We start from the raw sequence: 20,138 nt of genomic DNA, 5'->3' as shown, positions 1-20,138 counted from the left end.
TTCCTCCACTTTTCTCTTATCATGTATAAATACATGCAACCACTATTCAACATCCATACATTTTAGAATTGTGGAAAGTGATCAGCATTATTTTGATTTTTAATCTTTCTTGGTGAATTTTTTTTTGCTTTCAACCTCCATTACAGATGTAGTTTCATTTGCATGTAAACATCTTGGAATATCTTTACTTCTGACTGTTATATAGATGACCAAGATGAATTTCCTCATGACGTGCCACCAAATCTTTTGCCATAAGGGCATCAGAAAAATCTTCACTAATCATGATACTAAGTCCCTTAGTTTTGGGGTGTACTGAAAACTTTGGGTCTCATCACCTACAGTTGAATTCATGAAGTTTGGATTTCTTTTGGTGGCTTCATTGAGTGCTCTAAAATGATCAGCTTGCTTTTTTGATTGTCATTTAATTCGCAGAGAACAAGCATTCATTTCTTCCAAATCTTGGGTATTTTTATTTGACAAATTATTTCCTTATTAATGCATACATCTGAAATCATTCAAAGCATTGTACATAAGTCACTGATTATGGTTCCCAAACTAACCTCTTCAACATCCAAAAAAATAGGTTTTCTTTTTCACTCAATATTTTTTACTTCTGAACAGTTCTATAAATCACAAATCTGCCCAACTATTGAATATTGTTCTCACCTTTGGAATTGATATCCTTAAGAGCCATCTAAAATCCCTTTGAATCAGTATACAGAAGACATCACTTAGGTTGATTAATGAACTATCTTTCACTAATTCACTTCACTCTTTTTTATACAGGTATTTTCTACAAATATTTCCATAGACACAATTAATTAGAATTGGCATCAGTATTTTCTCTGCTCTCTTCTAAATCTATTAAAACTTGTGCTGCAGCTATTCAAATCCCTTTCACATTTCAACCTCCAAACTTGCTGAAGAAATTTTTGTTAATCTTAATTTTGCTTTCTGCTGCTATCTTTGGAACAGTTTCTTGTTTGTTCTCTTTCCTTATATAAAAAAGCCATATATTGCTTTAAATTGCTTGGAATAAGAAAGAAATTAGTCGGAACACTAAATTAGCTGTATACAAGACTGTGTTCAAACCAATTTTAACTTATGGATCTGAGAGCTGGGTCAGAAGTAAAACACTTGACCAAAGACTAGAGACCGCAGATATGAGAGTCCTGAGAAAGATTAGAGGCGTGAACAGATGGCATCAATGGCAATATCATATTAAAAATGAGGATATTAGAAAAGAACTTGACATTGTCAGCATCCAGGAATGCGTTAGCAGAGCTAATCTCAGATGGTATGGTCACTTAAATAGAATGGGAGAGGAAAGATTAGCAAAACAAGTGTTCTCTGCCTGGTTGGCAGGAAAACGACCCAGAGGAAGACCAAGATATAGGTGGATTGATACGGTACAAAGTGCCTTAGACAATAGAAATATAAGATCTGATAATGTTGGAGTCTTGACAAGTAACAGACTGATTTGGAGGAAAATTGTAGATAGGAAGTTAGTAATGATGTAATTTTTTCATGTAGTACTGTCATATCCTGTACACCCCTTGAGGGTACATGGCAGGAATTTGATGATGATGATGATGATGATGATATATTGCTTTTTTTTTTTTTTTTTTTTTAAATCTGGATATGTATTTAACTAAGGGTTTAGTGATTCATCAGTGAATGACAGAAAAAATAATAAAGCTACTACTCGATAACACACACAAAAAAAAAACAACTTCCAGTTTGTAAATTTCTCAAGTTAATAAGTTAGTAGGTATGAAGATGTATTTTGCCAAATTCTGAAAAGTATTATTATTATTATTATTCTTTTAAATTTCAGAGAATAGGATACTTGGCAGCTGCACAAAGTTTTCATGAAGGCACTGAGGTTTTAATGTTAACCACCAACATGATCAGAAAGGTAAGTCACCAGTTAAATGAAATTATCAACTAATAAATGAACAAAGCTTACTAAATTCTTGGCTTATACATAGGGGTAAGAGTAGTTTCCTTCCTGATCACTTTTCTGTAAATATTGTTTTATAAGTTGGGCATATTGTGGAACCACATGAGTTTTATTATTATTTTATTATTTTTTTTATCCCATACATGAGAGGTTGAGGGACCTATAAGCACATCAGTGCTGTGTGTGTGTGTGTGTGTGTGTGTGTGTGTGTGTGTGTGTGTGTGTGTGTGTGTGTGTGTGTGTGTGTGTGTGTGTGTGTGTGTGTGTGCAGTCAAAACTTGCAGACCAACCATGTAGCCAAGAAATATTGAAAAAATTAAGAAAGAGTTAACTATGTCATGAATTCATAAAATATATGTAGAGCCTGTGTGGAGTGCAGATGAGGACTGAGAAGTTTTTTGAACAGTTACAGGTTGTAGTTTGGGAAAGTTTTGGGTATTCCTAACCACTATTCTTATTCCCTATGTTCAAAGGATAGCCAAACTAGTAACTGATCAAACTCTGATCCACTGTCCTAAGGAAAAACTCCATCTCTTAGCATATCCTAGAGTGATGAAGTTTCAATGACTGTGACTTGACCTGCTGTGGACAGACCGGAAGATCTGTTAACATCCACCTTGGAGAACCATAAAAAAAAAAAAATAAAATAATAAAAAAAAAAAAAATAAATACATTCACTACTATTATTATGGCAAATCCAGACTGCCAGACCACACTTTGGACAACCTTTCACACAGGATTAGAGGGAAGAAAACCAATGTGCTTTATAGAAATCGATACATGTCAGAAAAGTTATTTTTAGAGTCAGCTATAGTGACGAAGTATTCTCCTAAACCCAAACAAGTCTGGTTGCATTAATTTGCCCAACATGTGGGTGACTATCTTAAGATCAACTCCTACATAGCTGTAATACTTTTTTTTTTTAACATCATTAGAGGGCATCAAATTATTACTTCAGATCTTTTATCTGGTACAATTCGAATTGTTTCACTTACTCATTGTGTGTTAACTGTAACATGCTAGTTTGAATGAAGATGCTGGTTTGAAATCCACTGAAATACGAGCCAATTAAATAAACATCTTTTTTTATAATTTAGTTGATTTGGTGTTGTAATACCATTAAAATAAATTATCAACATTTGTACAGCATATCCATGTAGTATACTCAATATAAAAGTGAGCAATTGTATGGAAATATACAAAAATTAAAATCATTATGGCTTGTTGCTCATTGCAGCAGTGATCGTGTTATTTCCATTCTCGTTATGAATGACTGCTTCTTGAAAATTTTGAATTTGAGATCATTTAAAAGTTATAAATTTGGGATTAACTTTTGAAAAGTTATGTTTTATAGAACAAATATATAAAATATCTTATAAATAGCCATGATGCTGTAAATTTCATATGAATTGAAAATTTAATATCAGTAGGATGCATTTTATTTTGAATCAAAAAATTATTAAAGAAATGAACTAAATATTAGTTATTAGTAAATTAATATTAATTAGTAAATACAGATGGGAGAAAATGAGTTATCAAGAAATGCCTTTAGTAAGACTTTTTTTTTTTTTATGTTGAGCCCATACACAAGAGGTTGGTACATTAGAACTGTATATGGGTAGTTGGTTGGGAAATGAGTAACTTGTTTACATTTGATTTAAAAGACTATATATTGTATTCCTTGGGGAAACACATCAGGGATAAGACTGCACAATACAGCAGTAGGTTTCGAAAGTGCACTATGAAGGGATGTTGAGCAGCAGCTGCATGTGTTTCAACGAGCTTAGTACTAAGTGGGGGGGATTAGTGATGCTATTTCAAATGAAAATATTTATAGAATACATGTATTGCAGAAACCAAATGTCTGTGCGAAAGTGGGAGGAGTGAGTTGGTAAGAGATGGGTCATTAATAAGTAATTGCTCTCCTTTGTATTGAGTCAAGCATTTTGAGGGAGTAATCAACCCAGCTGAATCTTTTCTTTCTCTAGTCTCAGGAAAGAGGTAACCAGACTGCCACTCTGGAAAAAGACTAGGTTAGATTAATGGATATGAGCAGGACAAGGAAAGGAAGAAGAATGAAAATAAGCAAGAATATCTGGAATGTTGCCTACTCGGAATGTCAGGAGTATTCATCACAAATGCCATGATCTAAGTAAATCTCTAATAGAAAGAACTATTTAGTAAGAATAGTAAGAACTAATAGAAAGAAATGTCAAATTAGCAGTAATAAGAAAAAAAGAAAAACCAAAAAGATTCAGATGAAACAGATAATTACATCTATATTTGTAGTGGAGTCAAAAAGGAAGAAAGAGCAAGACTAATGATTTTTATTCACAAAAAAAATCACACATTACAAACACTTGAACGACAGAATTCTAGAACTAAGATTAGAAAGAAGACTTGGCTTCATGACTATTGGTATCTGTGTCCCAGAGGAAGGAAGAGAGGAAGATAACAGTGCCTTTTATTCAGATTTATAAAAGATAAACCTGAATGATTATCTTTTTAATATTTCTCCCACATACAAAAGGCTGAAGAGTCTATGGCAAACACAAATGCTATGTGTGGGCAGTCTGTTAATAACGGAATATTTCAATGCCAGTGTAGAGAACATTTCACTTGGTGCATATATAGGAAATATGGTGAAACTACATGCAATGTCAATGGATACAGACTTAGAGATTTTTCCACTATAATAACTTAAATTAGTAATACTTTTTTTCAAGCATACAGATTTTTGTAAATTCACTTGGGAAACAAGAAACTTTAAAAGTGTAATAGACTGTATAATAGTAATGAGAGTAAATAGGAATACAGCTAATATGATACTAGATAGCTAGGTATTTAGAAGTGTAGAAATAGAATGTGATCATTATCTATTATAACAAAAATTAAGAATAATTCCTAGATGGTTTAAAACTGAGAAAACCAAATCAATAGAAAGAGAAATCCCCAGGAATCTTAGAGTTCAACTCTTTGATGACAAAAGTGTTAACTACCTTTATTTGCAAAGAATAAATGAAAAACTACAAACAGAAAAAAAGTCAGTAAAACGGTAACAGAATAGAGAAACATGTGATCACTTCTTAACAAAATTGGAAAGAGATCTTACAGTGAAGAGACCAAATACATACAGAATGCTAAGAAATATGAATAAGGAGGTAAAAGAAAAAGTGAAACTTGAAATAATCAAAGAGGAAACCTGACTGTACTTCTTCCTAAACTTATTAAAAGATAGTAATGAATAACACAGGTCTGTAGAATTATTAATAGTGGCAAGTATGGCTATTAGTCATACTGTGGTAATTGCATGAACTGAACGACTTTAGGTTCATGTACCATAAGGACTGAACGCCTTTAGGGCCTTAATGCGAGACAGGGACACGTTGCCAAGAGAGTCTGAACTGATTTTATAATAGAAGAAGCTGGGGTGGTGAACCTCAAGGTTGATGCAATTGTATACTATAAGAGAGCACTAGTGTGAACTAACTATACACTGGAAGAGCCTCCATAGCTCAGTCGGTATAGACGAAGCCCTTTGGTTGGAAAGACCTAGGTTTGATTCCCATCTATGAGGTGAGGAATCTTCATCCGGTCTCTTTCGACTAAAGGCGAGTTAACCAGTCTCATACAGAGGTGGAGGGTTTTTTCTCGTGGTAACTCCAGTTTTTCATCCCTGAAAATGGGCAAACCAGTCCTGTGAACACACACAGATCTACAGTCATAAAATACATACTATAGCAAGGAAGGCAATGGGAAACCACCTTGCTCATAATCATTTCCCTAGTATGGAGCATATAGCTACCCCCACCAGTCATATGGCTGAGGGAACTGAGGGAATAGGATGGAATGCACTGGAAGAAATAATGTTTTAAGAAATCCAGTCTTATTATATCATACATTTCAACCATTCAGTTTTGGGATTGCCAAAAGAAAATGTATATATATTGAAGACTAGATCTCTGCAGGGTAATAATTTGCATAGTCACATGATTAAAAAAGGGTTATCATAAATAAGTATTTATTTGGGTGGTAGATGATTTTTGTTACCCAGTGTTGAGACCATTGCACTTCTAATTAGAAGCCTCAGGCATCTTGAAAAAATGCCTTATTTAGTCTTTAGAGGTGGATTTATAGATTATCTAAGCATAGTCAGTCAGCCCACAGTACTAAATGTACAAGGGCTTTACAACTCTGTGAGTGGGATTCACAGAATGGGAGGAGGAGTTAAATTTTGTATTGGCATCTTATAAGGAAAAACTTTTAACTCTATACATAAAGATTTAGACCTTGTAGTGCAGTAGATTATTAAAAGTTGGTAGAAATTCATTGTTTATAAATATTAGTGAAGAAGTTCCTTAATTCTTGAACCAGTAAATGAGATACAGAGTTGTGTACTTTCACCAGTGCATTTCTTCTTTCCATTTTGTCAAAAATATACTAAAAAATTAATTATTTACATGGCTCTCCCCACAAAAGGTTATAAATCTATCATACATTAGTACTACCATATACTTATGAATATTTGTATTCAAGATATTTGTAAAAGCATTTACAAATTTTCTTAAGCAGGATTCAAACCCAAAACTGTTTTGGTAGACAAGCAAATTGTTTTGGTAGACCATTGCTAGCTCAGCTACTGAAACAGGCAGTTAGCATTTTGTAATGTATATTGAGAATTCATGATACACATTGCTTTAAATTCTCAATTCATTGATAGAGAAAAGAAAAGTAAGATAATTAACAAAGTGATATCTCAAATGATATCTAGATGTAAAATGAGTTTTAGGTAACACATACACACAAAATGTATGTGTATTATTTTTTAGAGAATACTGAATATTAATGATTTTCACATCACTCATAATAATTTTAAAATGATTATTAGTAGCAAATATTTATATATCTTTATTTATAGGATTTAAATAGCCAGAACATGTATGATGCAGGAACTGCTATGAGTGGCCTGTCATGTTTTGTTACTCCTGATCTGGCCCGAGATTTAGCAAATGATGTAATGACATTGGTAAGCACTATGTATATATATCTATATATATATATTTAGTAAATGATGTAATGACATTGGTAAGCACTATATATATCATCAGCCATTGTCAATCCACTGCTGGATGAAGGCTTTTCCAAGATTACTCCAGAACTGTCTGTCCATGGCTCTCCTTTCCCATGTCACTCCTGCAAATATCATTGATTCACTATGATTTAGGGTGCATCGTGGTCATTTTTCCTGTCATGGAATTCAATCCAGTACTTCTAGTCCTACAGTTTAAAGTTCCAATTTTCAGTTTCCAGTGGCAGTGTGATTTGATTATTCAAGGATTCTTAGCACTCTCTGCCTTCATGATTAACTGCCTGCTGCTACTAGATAGTAACAGTCTGACCTCCATAGAATGAGAGCCATTTTATTCCTGTTTGAATAAAATGGCTCTCATTTTATTCAATTATGGTCCAATCTTGGAAGATTGGACCATAATTCACCATGTTGGCCCACTGCAGATTGGTGAATGGCAATATTTTCACATGGGATTGCTAGTCCCCAAACCACTGGTCCACAACTCTTTATTCAATATAATCAGAGCTGACCTAATATTCAACAGATGGTAGTCAGGGTTTATTCTTATCTGCCACCTAGGGGATGCGCTCGGTAGCCAGTGGGAATCCCGAGACTACCCCTCCCGCTACACACACTTTAAGGTACTTGTTATAGTTTATTATGAACTGTAGCTTCCTAATTTTTTATGGTCCACAACTCTTTATTCAATATAATCAGAGCTGACCTAATATTCAACAGATGGTAGTCAGGGTTTATTCTTATCTGCCACCTAGGGGATGTGCTTGGTAGCCAGTGGGAATCCCGAGACTACCCCTCCCGCTACACACACTTTAAGGTACTTGTTATAGTTTATTATGAACTGTAGCTTCCTAATTTTTTCCTCCTCCATTTTTGTTGATATTTTTGAAGATGTATTTACATAACCCTGATGCACACCTGTGTGAACATACCTTTTGAAGAAAGCATTTTAATTTTAATTTCCAAAAACATACAGAAATATAAGTTTACATTTCATTTATTAATACTTCATAACCTACTCTTCTTTGTAAGGAATCTTTTTTGTAAGTTTTTCATATGCATGTTATTATATAAGTTACGTGTTTTTTCTGCAGTTTATTCTTTTGAGACTCTAAGCAACTAATACCATTTTCTTCCATAAATTTCTTGACTCTTGTCGAATTGTAAAGAACTATTTTGATGAATAAGCTGGAGATTGTTTTCAAGATGATCACAGCGTGTAAAAACACAGGCTTGTGTGTTTGACTTTTTTGGATGTCAGTTGAAAGGTTGATAAATTTGCTGGACCCAACTTTTAAAAGGGGAAAAGAGAGCAGTTATCTGTGTGAAAAATGTTGCTTTGTTGCAGGGTTTGCCGAATTATTCAGAAAACCTACTCATCATGCAAAAAATATGCTCACACAATGATTTCCCCTATTTTTTTAATCTTCCAGTGATAGCAATTCAATAAAATGATTAGTGGTACTCTACTAATCTTTTCTACTTCAAGTATGGATATCTATTCCTGACTGTATGCCTGTTGAGTGTTTTTTACCAATGTGCTCTCATTGCGTGTTTCATTTAGCAATTTTTCAAAGTAATTACTCCATACTTAAAGGATATCTTTTTCTCCTGTTTTCATGTCACCTTTATCATCTCTAAAGCACTCTTTCCTCCATTTCTAAGCTTCTTCAACAACCTCCAGAATATATTACCACCTTCTTGATATTTATTTTCTATGTTCTTGCCAAAGTCCTCCCATGACTTTTGTTTAGCTAGTTTTACACAGTGTTTCGCTTTCTTACATTTGTCTCTGTATTCTTTAAGAGCAAAAACTGACTTATTCACCAGGAACTTTTGATATGCTTTCTTCTTTTCCTTCACTGCCTCTTTAACTTCCTGTGTCCACCATGGAGTTCTGATTTTTCTATCCTTGCAGACAACCTCACCACATGCCTCTCTGGCTGAATCAATCAGGGTTTTCTTCAAGGCTTGCCACAGAATCTCCAAGGTTTGGTTCCTGTTCTCAAACTCTTTCATTTTTTTCTTCAATAATCTTTGTGTATTTTAGTCTACAGTTCACATCTGAGAGCTGCTCAACTTTTATCCACTTTATTCTTTTCAATATGAAATTCAATTTTATCCTGTTCAATACTAAATAATGATCACTTCCGATTTCAAATCTTCTATACACTCTGGTGTCCTGCACCAGGGAGAAAACATCACTATCAACAATAACATAGTCAATGAGACTTTTCTTATTTCTTGCCTCTTCTCTCCATATGAATTTGTGCACATTTTTGTGTTGGAACATGGTGTTAGTAATAACCAGTCCATGTCCTGAGCAGAAATCCAACAGATATTTGCCATTATTATTAGCTTTGCTCTTTTCTCCAAATTTTCCCAAAACATTTTTGTATGTCTGACAATCATTTCCTATTCTGCTATTTAGATCCCCAACAAGGACCAACTTTTCCTTTTTCATTCTGTCAGTTGCTTTTTCTAAAGCATCAAAAAATTCCTCCACTTCTACCTTAGTAGAACCTTCTGTGGGAGCATAGGCACAAATAAGTCTCATTGTCCAATTCCTCATTCTGATATTTGCCCACATCACTACTTGAGACTGCTTGCCATTGAAGAAGATTAGCCTCGTATTTTGTGTTGAATAGTATGGCTACTCCTTTTTTTCCTTGATTGCCATTTCCTGAATATAACATTTTGTATTTATTGCTCAGAAAGATCTCACCAGTTTTTGTCTTTTTTGTTTCAGTCACCCCTATTATGTCGATCTGGTACTTATTTAATTCTTCAGCTAGCTCCATTTCTTTGCCATTCAGGCTTCTTATGTTGATAGTACCTATCTTTAACTCTGGGGGATGTTGAGTTGGGGTATGTTTTAGGATTTGTTCCAGTAGCTGGCTTTTCGCTGTTTGCCCTGGTTCCCTGGCGAAAACAACGGGGGCCTTGTTTAACCGGGCGACGCCCCAGCTGGCATGAAATTTTGTCATGTTGTATACTATCATTTTCTATATTGGTTTAAGCCAATAAGAATATGATTTGGTCGGCTAAATCCCAAATTACCAGCCCATACTCGTTTGTTCAGTATCCAGGTAGATACCCAACAGGGTGCACCATGAGAAGGTGGGGATTGGACATTAGGTCAGAAGCCCTGGTTGGTTCTCCGCATTCCTTTATAGGCTATGTGGAAGTCTCCTCTCAGTTATACAGCTTTGACCCTTAATAAGTTTGTATATCAAAACAGTAGCGATTCCATTACTCACACTCGCATCCGAAACCTTAAAACATTGGTTCTTCTGTCATGAAATATAAAATATCTGCAAAGCAGAAATTAAAATATAATAGTCAGAGACAGACATAACAGAGAACTTGGCCAATCTTGCTCTGGAAAATCGAGACACAAATTTCACAAGAAAATGACAACTCATACTTGTCTTCAGCATATGTCTCACTTCATGCATATTCAGTTACAGTTTAAAACAAGCACCAAGAACATTAACAGTTTGCTTCATAAAACTCAGCTATCTAGTACTGAAGTAGAAAACAACTATATGGAATGTTTCAGCATTTTCACTTGACAATCGTCAGTTCCACAAACAGAGAATAGCTTTCTGTCTGATCTTTACTCATCATCATCACAACATTGAAGATACATAAACTTCTCAATAGGAGCTTGAACAAATATGGAATCCACAAAATTCAACTATTCATTCCTTATATTTTTCATTTTTCTTTACTTCTTAAAGGGAATTATTTCCAATTCTCCCTTATTTGCTGTATTCTCTTAATTGTGACTGCACTAAATGATGTCACGACAATTAGGTATCACAAACAGCAAAGAGAGGTTTTTTCAGTAATGGCAGACTGGATATATTTATTTGTGGTGCAGTTGAGTTTCTTTCCACTTGATTATTTCATTGCACTCAGTATAAAAAAAATGTCTACAAGTATTTTAATTCCAAAATAATGTAGGAAAGTATATACATCTTTCAGATTCTTCATACTGCTAAGTGATTTGCTGTTACAATCAATGACATAGCCGTGAGGTGTGGTTAGGCTTAAAGGCTTCATTCTTACAGTAAAATATTGTTTTAACAAATATTTTATCAACATAATATTTTATTCATCTTTTTTATTTCATTTTTAATTAACTGCTCTAACAATATTTTCCATAAACAAAATCAAGTTAAGGTATTAAATATCTTAATAAGAGAAGGGAATTTGTTATTGAGAGAGTAAGGCAAGGAGATCCTGCATCACCCAACTTGTTTTCTGTTGCATTAGAAGAAGTCTTGAAAAATGTTTCTTAGGAAAACTATGGAATTAACATGAATGAAAAAAATCTCGATCACTTATGTTTTGCAGATCACATTATTTTTCTAGCAAAAATAAAGAAGTCTTGAAATGCTAAATGACCTTGATAGTGAAAGCAGGAAAAAAAAGGTTTAAAGATTAACAAATCAAACTGATGACAAATTCAGATCAAATCAAGCTAAAATTAACAGATAATCATATTGAAATTGTGGGGAACTGTATTTACCTTGGTTAATTAGTTAGTAGTGTCTGAGACATAGTTTACAATCAATTAATGATAATGAAATATATTCCATTAGAAGATAAACAGGCTAAGTTATGAAATGAAATTACACATAAGATATTCTTCTTGTTGTCTTTAGCCAATGTCCACCATCTCATTTCAAACCTTTCTAGATCATCCTTCCATCCTGTTCTTTGGTGACCTTTGCTTCTCTTTCCTTCTCTTAGTAATCCACACAGTGCTACTTTTTATCACTTTTCTTTTCATCTTGCATTCTACTAATATGGCCAGCCCATCTCCATTTACATGTTTCATAATATCTACTCTGCGATTATCTATCTAACATAACAAAAGGAAAACAAGAGAAAGAAATAAGTAGAAGAATCACACAACGAAACAAAGCATTTTGGCTATAAAAGATAATCTGTTAAGAGGTTTACCTATATGTCTTTTTAGACATACAGGTAAACGTATGTATTATTTCAGTGTTTAATTATGGAAACGAGAGATGAACAACAATTAAACATCAGGAAGACGTGTGTTGCCCAAAGAGCCTTTGAGAGAAGCATGCTCTACATAACAAAAAGGGATAGAATAAGAAATACTAGAATTAGATAGATAATTGCTGAGTAGAAGATATGAAACATGGAGATGGGCTGGCAATATTAGTAGAATGCTAGATGAAAAGTGATAAAAATTAGCACTGAGTGGATTACTAAGAGAATGAAAGAGAAGCAAAGGTCACCAAAGGACAGGATGGAGGGATGATCTAGAAAGGTTTGAAATAAGATGGTGGACATTGGCTAAAGACAATAAGAAGAATATCTTATGTGCAATTTCATTTCACACTTATTTCTACCATTGTAAGGCACCAACCTATTCAGATTCCTGAGTTATATTCTGTTTTTCCACATCTCATTTTCTTCAATGAACTTGCATCTGTCTGACCAGTCAAAACTCCATGATCACTCTCATCAACTGGTGGCATTAGAAAACTTATAAAAGGTACCATTACCCATCTCTGATCAGTACTTTTAAATTTTCTTCTGCTTATCACTTTTTAATTATCTAAAGATTTTGCACTCAATCATTCACTCTCTCTCTTTCCCTCCAATATTTTTAGCCTATCATAACATCTCACAAAATATCTAATACTTCTGTTTGTCTTAACCTCATAGATTTGATCAAAGTGACTTTTAACAGCTACTTACTTGTTGTTAATGTGTATACAACTTATCTGATATCCATTTGTCAAACCATTCCCACTTATCAACATGCCATTTGACAAGGGGGGACAATTTAACAAAATCCAATATAATAAAATTGTAACTGAAGGAATTAATGGCTCCCTTTTACCTTTTAAAGTCTTTTCTTTGTATAGCATGTAATCATAAAAACTAATGACTTTCACTGCCTGGCGAAACACCAATGCTCTGCTTATTGGGGGTGTGAAATGGCTACTGCTGTGTTTTTTCTCCAGTTTGTCCTCATTTGTCACACGTGTATTGTGGTTGGTCTTTACTGGCCATCTTATATTTATTATCTATTAGGATCTCATCTGTTTCTGGCTTCTTTATCATGGCTACTGCTGTGTTTTTTCTCCAGTTTGTCCTCATTTGTCACACGTGTATTGTGGTTGGTCTTTACTGGCCATCTTATATTTATTATCTATTAGGATCTCATCTGTTTCTGGCTTTTTTGTCTTGGTAATTATGTCAGTATGATACTTCTTTAATACTTCTGCCAGTTTAATGTCTTTTCTTGTGATACTTATTATGTTGTTGATAATGCCTATCTTGAATTCTTCTGATGCTGAGTTCGAGTTTTGTTCCAGGAGCTGATTTTACTGTTCACCCTGGTTCCCTGACAAAAAAAAAAACATTTGGGGGCCATGATTTGAACTACTATGAAATTTCATTTTGCCTTATATTTTTGCTTTGGCTTAAGCCAATAAAGAATACAGTTTGGTCAGTTAAGTCCCAAATTGCCCATCTGTTGTTTGTTCAGTATCCAGGTCGATACTTACTCACAGGACATGTGAAGGTTAGGATTGGACATGGGTATCTTCAGTTGACTCTCTCTGCATTCCTTAAAAGACTGTGTAGGTCTCCTCCTGGCTATCTAGTTCTGATCTTTCAAGTAGTTTTTTTTTTTTTCCCAGCTTTAAAACACATCTTGCAAGTAGTTTCTTGACAGAAAAATCATTATGCACAGTTCTGCTTTCGATTTCAGCATATTTTTAGATGCTTTATTTTTACGTCAATCTTAAAAGTTGTAAAGCTGTAGTACAGTTATATTAATACCATAGATGAATTAAGGGTTACATAAACTGGTTGAGAACAGCCCAAAATAGAGCCGAATGGAACGTGGCAGAGGCCTTTGCCCAGCAGTGGGATTCTACAGGCTGACAACAACAACAAACTGTGGAAAGGCTTTAGATAATGTATTCTACATATACCAAACTTTTCATGCTACTTCAGGTCCCCAGTTAATTTAGTGGTAGTGGTCTCACACTGAACCATGAAATTTATCTCCTACCTGAAGACATTCAGTTTGGAGAAGAATTTCAACAGACAGATCATGGGATTGAATCCCTGTTTGTCTGCAGAATGGATACGCTCTTCAATTTGACCACTTAGGCTGGTTGTACAATTTTTTAATTCCACCTTAGATATGACTCAGATTTTGCAGAATAGTTTCTCGTAATCACAGCAGAAGATTTTATTGATCAGTTTAAAAGATATTCCTTTCACTCAACTGTCTGAAGTGAACATTGGCTCTCCTCACATTAGGGTGGTTGATTACTTCACAATTTGTCATCTACGATGCATAGAAAAACACGAACAACATGTCTGTGTTTTCAATCTAATTGACACTTAAATAATTTCTAACATTACTGTATGTTTTCAAACAGATAAATAGCAATCTGTTTATTGTTATCATTCTACCTTTCCCAAATTTCTCGTAATAATTAGAGATACCACAAAAGGTCTTTCATTATGAAATGAAGTTGCACGCTACTGAACTAACAGTGTTTCTATTGATATGCGTGTAATTTTGATGCTTTTCTATGGATTAGAAAAGTTTGTCGAAATATAAATTACTAAGATTTTTCTGTAACTTCTGCTTTTCTCTTTATTTCCATGTAGTATACTTAATTGAATATTATATATCAATGAAGCACTATTTTCAGTACTTAAAGTTAATACAGCATTTTCTTTTATTATAGTATTTAGCAGATTTGATATATCATACTGTTTATAATCACTATCTTATATAATGCCATATTTAACAAATTGAAATAATTAACTTTCTCAGTGTTAAATTATTTTGAGAATTTTGGATTAGAGTAATTATAGTGAAAGTGGCTTCTTAAAAAATAAATAAAAAAATTAAAAAAAAAAACCCTGAAACATTTGATCTTACAAGCAAATATCAGATTACATCTGCTTCAGATAGTTGATCTAAGCAGTATTATCTAGTGTGTTTTGTATATGTATTTTTAATATAAAAGTACAATGTGCTGTTATTGTCTGTATTCAGTTTTGCACATAGCATTATCCACTGTTGATAACTTTTTTTTTTTCTTCCCCTCTTATTAATTATTAGTTAACATCCACAAAGCCATATTTAAGGAAAAAAGCCGTGCTTTTGATGTACAAAATATTTCTTAAATTTCCTGAAGCACTAAGGCCTGCATTTCCAAGATTAAAAGAAAAACTTGAAGACCCTGATCCAGGTATTCACTTAAATTATGTATTTTGAGCATGTTCATTTAATTTAATGCAGATTCTGTGAACACTCTTAAATCTGTTTATATTTTATATAAAATTAATTGTTTAACAGTTCTTATTTGGGAATAGTACTTGCTTTCAGTAAAGATCTTGTATTGGATTAACACATTCATGCCAGCCTGCATAATGTTTACTTACTGTAATGGTCATATGCATTTTATTGAAAAATCATTTGTTTATAGATGAAGTTTTGTATTTTATTTGAAAATGCAAAACAGTTGTGCCTGCTAAACCTGGCACAAGGAACTCATAAAGGTCCTTCTGCTTTATAAAGTCCCATATATGTGATGATTTGATCCCAGATAAAACATGAACAATTCAGTAATACCTATCAGGCAAATAAAACCTAATCAGTGCATGCACTAATAAAAGGCATACTGTGTTCATGTCCCTCAATTGTGCAAGCCATGGCAACTCCAATGCCAAAATTTTATGTTCTCATAAGCTCTCTCGTAAACTTTTGAAACTTAACTTTATTTCTACTGCATGTGGCTATAAAATAGGGTTGGATTCATAACGTTCTCCATTTCAAAATAATAAAATTTCATTAGATTGTATAAGAAACATTTATTTACAAAAAAAACTTCTGCATAAAAATCAGAACAAATATTACACTTATTTCCTCAAATAACAAAATAAAAATATTAATGGAAGTTATTTTTAAATTGTGAAATATAGAGAATAATTATCTTATTTAATAGAATAATTATTCTCTTATAATTATGAGAATAGGGGTGCTTAAGGGTCAAAGCTGTATAACTGAGAGGAGACCTCCACATAGCCTTTAAAGGAATGCGGAGAACCGACCAGGGCTTCTGACCTAATGTCCAATCCTCACCTTCTCGTGGTGCACCCTGTTGGGTATCTACTTGGATACTGAACGGACGAGGATGGGCTGGCAATTTGGGATTTAGCCGACCAAATTGTATTCTTATTGGTTAAACCAAAATATAGAATGATGGTACAACATGACAAAATTTCATGCCGGCTAGGGCGTCGCCCGGTTAAACAAGGCCCCCGTTGTTTTTGCCAGGGAACCAGGGCGAACAGCGAAAAGTCAGCTACTGGAACAAATCTGAAAATAAACCCCAACTCAACATCACCAGAGTTGAAGATCGGTACTATCAACGTAAGAAGCCTGAATGGCAAAGAAATGGAGCTAGCTGAGGAATTAGATAAGTACCAGATCGACATAATAGGGGTGACTGAAACAAAAAAGACCAAAACTGGTGAGATCTTTCTGAGCAATAAATACAAAATGTTATATTCAGGCAATGACAATCAAGGAAAAGAAGGAGTAGCCATAGTATTCAACACAAAATACGAGGCTAATCTTCTTGAATGGCAGTCAGTCTCAAGTAGAGTAATGTGGGCAAATATGAGAATGGGGAACTGGACAATGAGACTTATTTGTGCCTATGGTCCCACAGAAGGTTCTACTAAGGTAGAAGTGGAGGAATTTTTTGAGGCTTTAGAAAAAGCAACTGACACAATGAAAAAGGAAAAGTTGGTCCTTGTTGGGGATCTAAATAGCAGAGTAGGAAATGATTGTGAGACATACAAAAATATTTTGGGAAAATTTGGAGAAAAGTGCAAAGCTAATAATAATGGCAAATATCTTTTGGATTTCTGCTCAGGACATGGACTGGTTATTACTAACACAATGTTCCAACATAAAAATGTGCACAAATTCACATGGAGAGAAGAGGCAAGGAATAAGAAAAGTCTCATTGACTATGTTATTGTTGATAGTGATGTTTTCTCCCTGGTGCAGGACACCAGAGTGTACAGAGGTTTTAAAATTGGAAGTGATCACTATTTAGTCTTGAGCAGGATAAAATTGAATTTCATATTGAAAAGAATAACGTGCAAGAAAGTTTTAAAGCGAATAAAAGTTGAGCAGCTCTCAGATGTGAGCTGTAGACTAAAATACACAAAGATTATTGAAGAAAAAATGAAAGAGTTTGAGAACAGGAATCAAACCTTGGAGATTCAGTGGCAAACTCTGAAGAAAACATTGATTGATTCAGCCAGAGAGGCATGTGGTGAAGTTGTCTGTAAGGATAAAAAAATCAGAACTCCCTGGTGGACACAGGAAGTTAAAGAGGCAGTGAAGGAAAAGAAGAAAGCATACCAAAAGTTCCTGTCAAATAAGTCAGCTTGTGCTCTTAGAGAATATAGAGACAAATGCAAGAATGCTAAACAGTGTGTAAAACTAGCTAAACAAAAGTCATGGGAGGACTTTGGCAAGAATATAGAAAATAAATATCAAGAAGGTGGCAAAATATTCTGGAGGTTGTTGAAGAAGCTTAGGAATGGAGGAAAGAGTGCTGTAAAAGGAATTAGAGATGATAAAGGTGACATGAAAACAGGAGAAAAAGATATCCTTGAAGTATGGAGTAATTACTTTGAAAAACTGCTAAATGAAACAAGCAGTGATGTCAGCACAGTGGTAAAAGACATTGACCAGGCATGCAGTCAGGAATACATATCAATACTTGAAGTAGAAAAAGTCATCAAAGGCTTGAAATGTGGAAAGGCAGCAGGAGTAGATGATATTCGACCAGAAATGCTGAAGTATGGTGGTATAAGAGTCTTACAGTGGCTGCACTGCATAGTTCAGAAAGCCTGGACAGAGGGACGAATTCCCGATGATTGGAGTTGAGCTCTCATCGTACCCATATATAAAAAGGGAAATAAAACTGAATGTGAGAATTACAGAGGTATTTCCCTACTGAGTGTTCCTGGCAAGATCTATGCATGTATACTTGAGAAACGGTTGAGAAGAATTGTGGAAGAAAAGCTTGGTGAAGAACAAGCTGGATTCAGGCCAAATAGAGGCTGACAGGATCAGATCTTCACTTTACGACAAATAGTCGAGAAAGCATGGGAATATAACAAAGATCTGTATTTAAGTTTTGTCGATCTGGAAAAGGCATATGACAAGGTGCCAAGAGAGAAGCTGTTCAATACGCTGCAGTTATATGGTGTCAATGGGGCATTATATCAAGCAATACTTAGTCTTTATTTGAGTTGTAAGTCAGCAGTTAGAATTGAAGGAAGTACAGGAAGATGGTTTAATGTTAAATCTGGTGTGAGACAAGGATGTACATTATCCCATCTGTTATTCATTATCTATATGGATCACATTATGAAGGAAAGTGGTATTAAACATGATATCAAAAGTGGAGATGTTAATGTCAGCTCTTTGCTTTATGCAGATGATGTTATACTTCTAAATAAATCCGCTACAAGTCTGCAAGATTCTCTGACTAAATTTAACAGCTGTTGTAATAGATATGGTATGAAGGTCAGCAATAAAAAGACAAAGACAATGAAAATAGGCAGAATCATTGAAAATGTCAACTGTGTTGTGAATGGAGAACCTGTGGAACAAGTAAAACATTTCAGCTATTTAGGCACGATTTTTACTGAAGATGGTAAATTAAATATAGAAATAGACAACAGAATCAGCAAAGCTGGTATGGTGGGAAGTCAATTGAATAAATTCATATGGAATAAGAGAGAAATTAGTCAGAACACTAAATTAGCTGTATACAAGACAGTGTTCAAACCAGTTTTAACTTATGGATCCGAGAGCTGGGTCAGAAGTAAAACACTTGACCAAAGACTAGAGACCACAGATATGTGAGTTCTGAGAAAGATTATAGGCATGAACAGATGGCATCATTGGCAATATAATATTAAAAACGAGGATATTAGGAAAGAACTTGGCATTGTCAGCATCCAGGAATGTGTTAGCAGAGCTAATCTCAGGTGGTATGGTCACTTAAACAGAATGGGCGAGGAAAGATTAGCAAAACAAGTGTTCTCTGCCAGGTTGGCAGCAAAACGACCCAGAGGAAGACCAAGATATAGGTGGATTGATACGGTACAAAGTGCCTTAGACGATAGAAATATAAGATCTGATAATGTTGGAGTGATGACAAGTAACAGGCTGATTTGGAGGAAAATTGTAGATAGGAAATTAATAATGATGTAATTTTTTTTTTCATGTAGTACTATCATATCCTGTACACCCCTTGAGGGCACATGGCAGGAATTTGATGATGATGATGATGATGAATTATGAGAATAATTATAAATCAGGAAAAAACTCTTTCAATGAATATGCTTGTGGCTGGTGCTAAAAGAAACTTTCTCTTAAGAAATTGTACTGTGGAATAAGTTTAGTAATTAACCTTGGAAATCTTTTTTTTAACAGGCAAAAAGATTCTCTGTTATTCATGCAGTTATTTCAGCCAGAATGTAATGCAAAGAGATTTTGCCTGTTTGTCATCTGCATCCTATTTTTTGATTTGTTAACTTCAAATATTGTTTGTTGTTTTGGTGGAATTTACTCTAGATTCTGACTGCTTGCTTGTTCTTGCATTGTGGTTTAATATTTCATTTTGTTTTTCAAATTCATTACATGATTAATCATAAATGTGTACTTTCTTTTTCCTTTTGTCATCCAGATGTTTTGTTTGTTTGCATATTTTACATTTTGCAAATTTCGAATCTTCACGGAAATTGTAATGCTTCAAATAACTTTTTATTATTATTTAAGGTCAAAACTATACAGTTTTGAACACAGTCTTTTTTAATATTTTAATACTTCATAATTTAATACAAATTTTAATACTTCATAATGTAAACTAAAATAAAAACAACAAAAAAGGGCTTATATCAAATGCAATAAGCCTTTGTATAATGTGGTCCAATATAAACGGGAGACTTTTCCTTGATTGCATTAAT

The 20,138-nt window shown here is 34.1% G+C and overlaps 1 protein-coding gene across 3 annotated transcripts in view; it reads left to right on the top strand.

Moving 5' to 3' along the window:
- Window positions 1–20,138, top strand: part of g (adaptor-related protein complex 3, delta 1 subunit-like garnet) — a 563,264-nt gene that overhangs the window by 81,656 nt on the left and 461,470 nt on the right. For 2 of the 3 annotated variants that reach the window (XM_090410782.1, XM_090410781.1), the window contains exons 4-6: window positions 1,838–1,918; window positions 6,882–6,989; window positions 15,196–15,325. In XM_090410782.1, the coding sequence (XP_090266908.1) occupies window positions 1,838–1,918; window positions 6,882–6,989; window positions 15,196–15,325 (319 nt within the window). Of the gene's footprint in view, window positions 1–1,837; window positions 1,919–6,881; window positions 6,990–7,035; window positions 7,049–15,195; window positions 15,326–20,138 lie in introns of those variants that run through there. The other variant, XM_090410783.1, reaches the window with a different exon arrangement.

Source organism: Typopeltis vanoorti, chromosome 20 (assembly GCF_054136105.1).
Source record: "Typopeltis vanoorti isolate ZY-2024b chromosome 20, IOZ_Tvanoo_1.0, whole genome shotgun sequence".
NCBI classification, from domain to species: domain Eukaryota; kingdom Metazoa; phylum Arthropoda; class Arachnida; order Uropygi; family Thelyphonidae; genus Typopeltis; species Typopeltis vanoorti.
The sequence above is the reverse complement of the archived record's forward strand: the minus strand, read 5'-3'. Positions and strand labels throughout refer to the sequence as shown.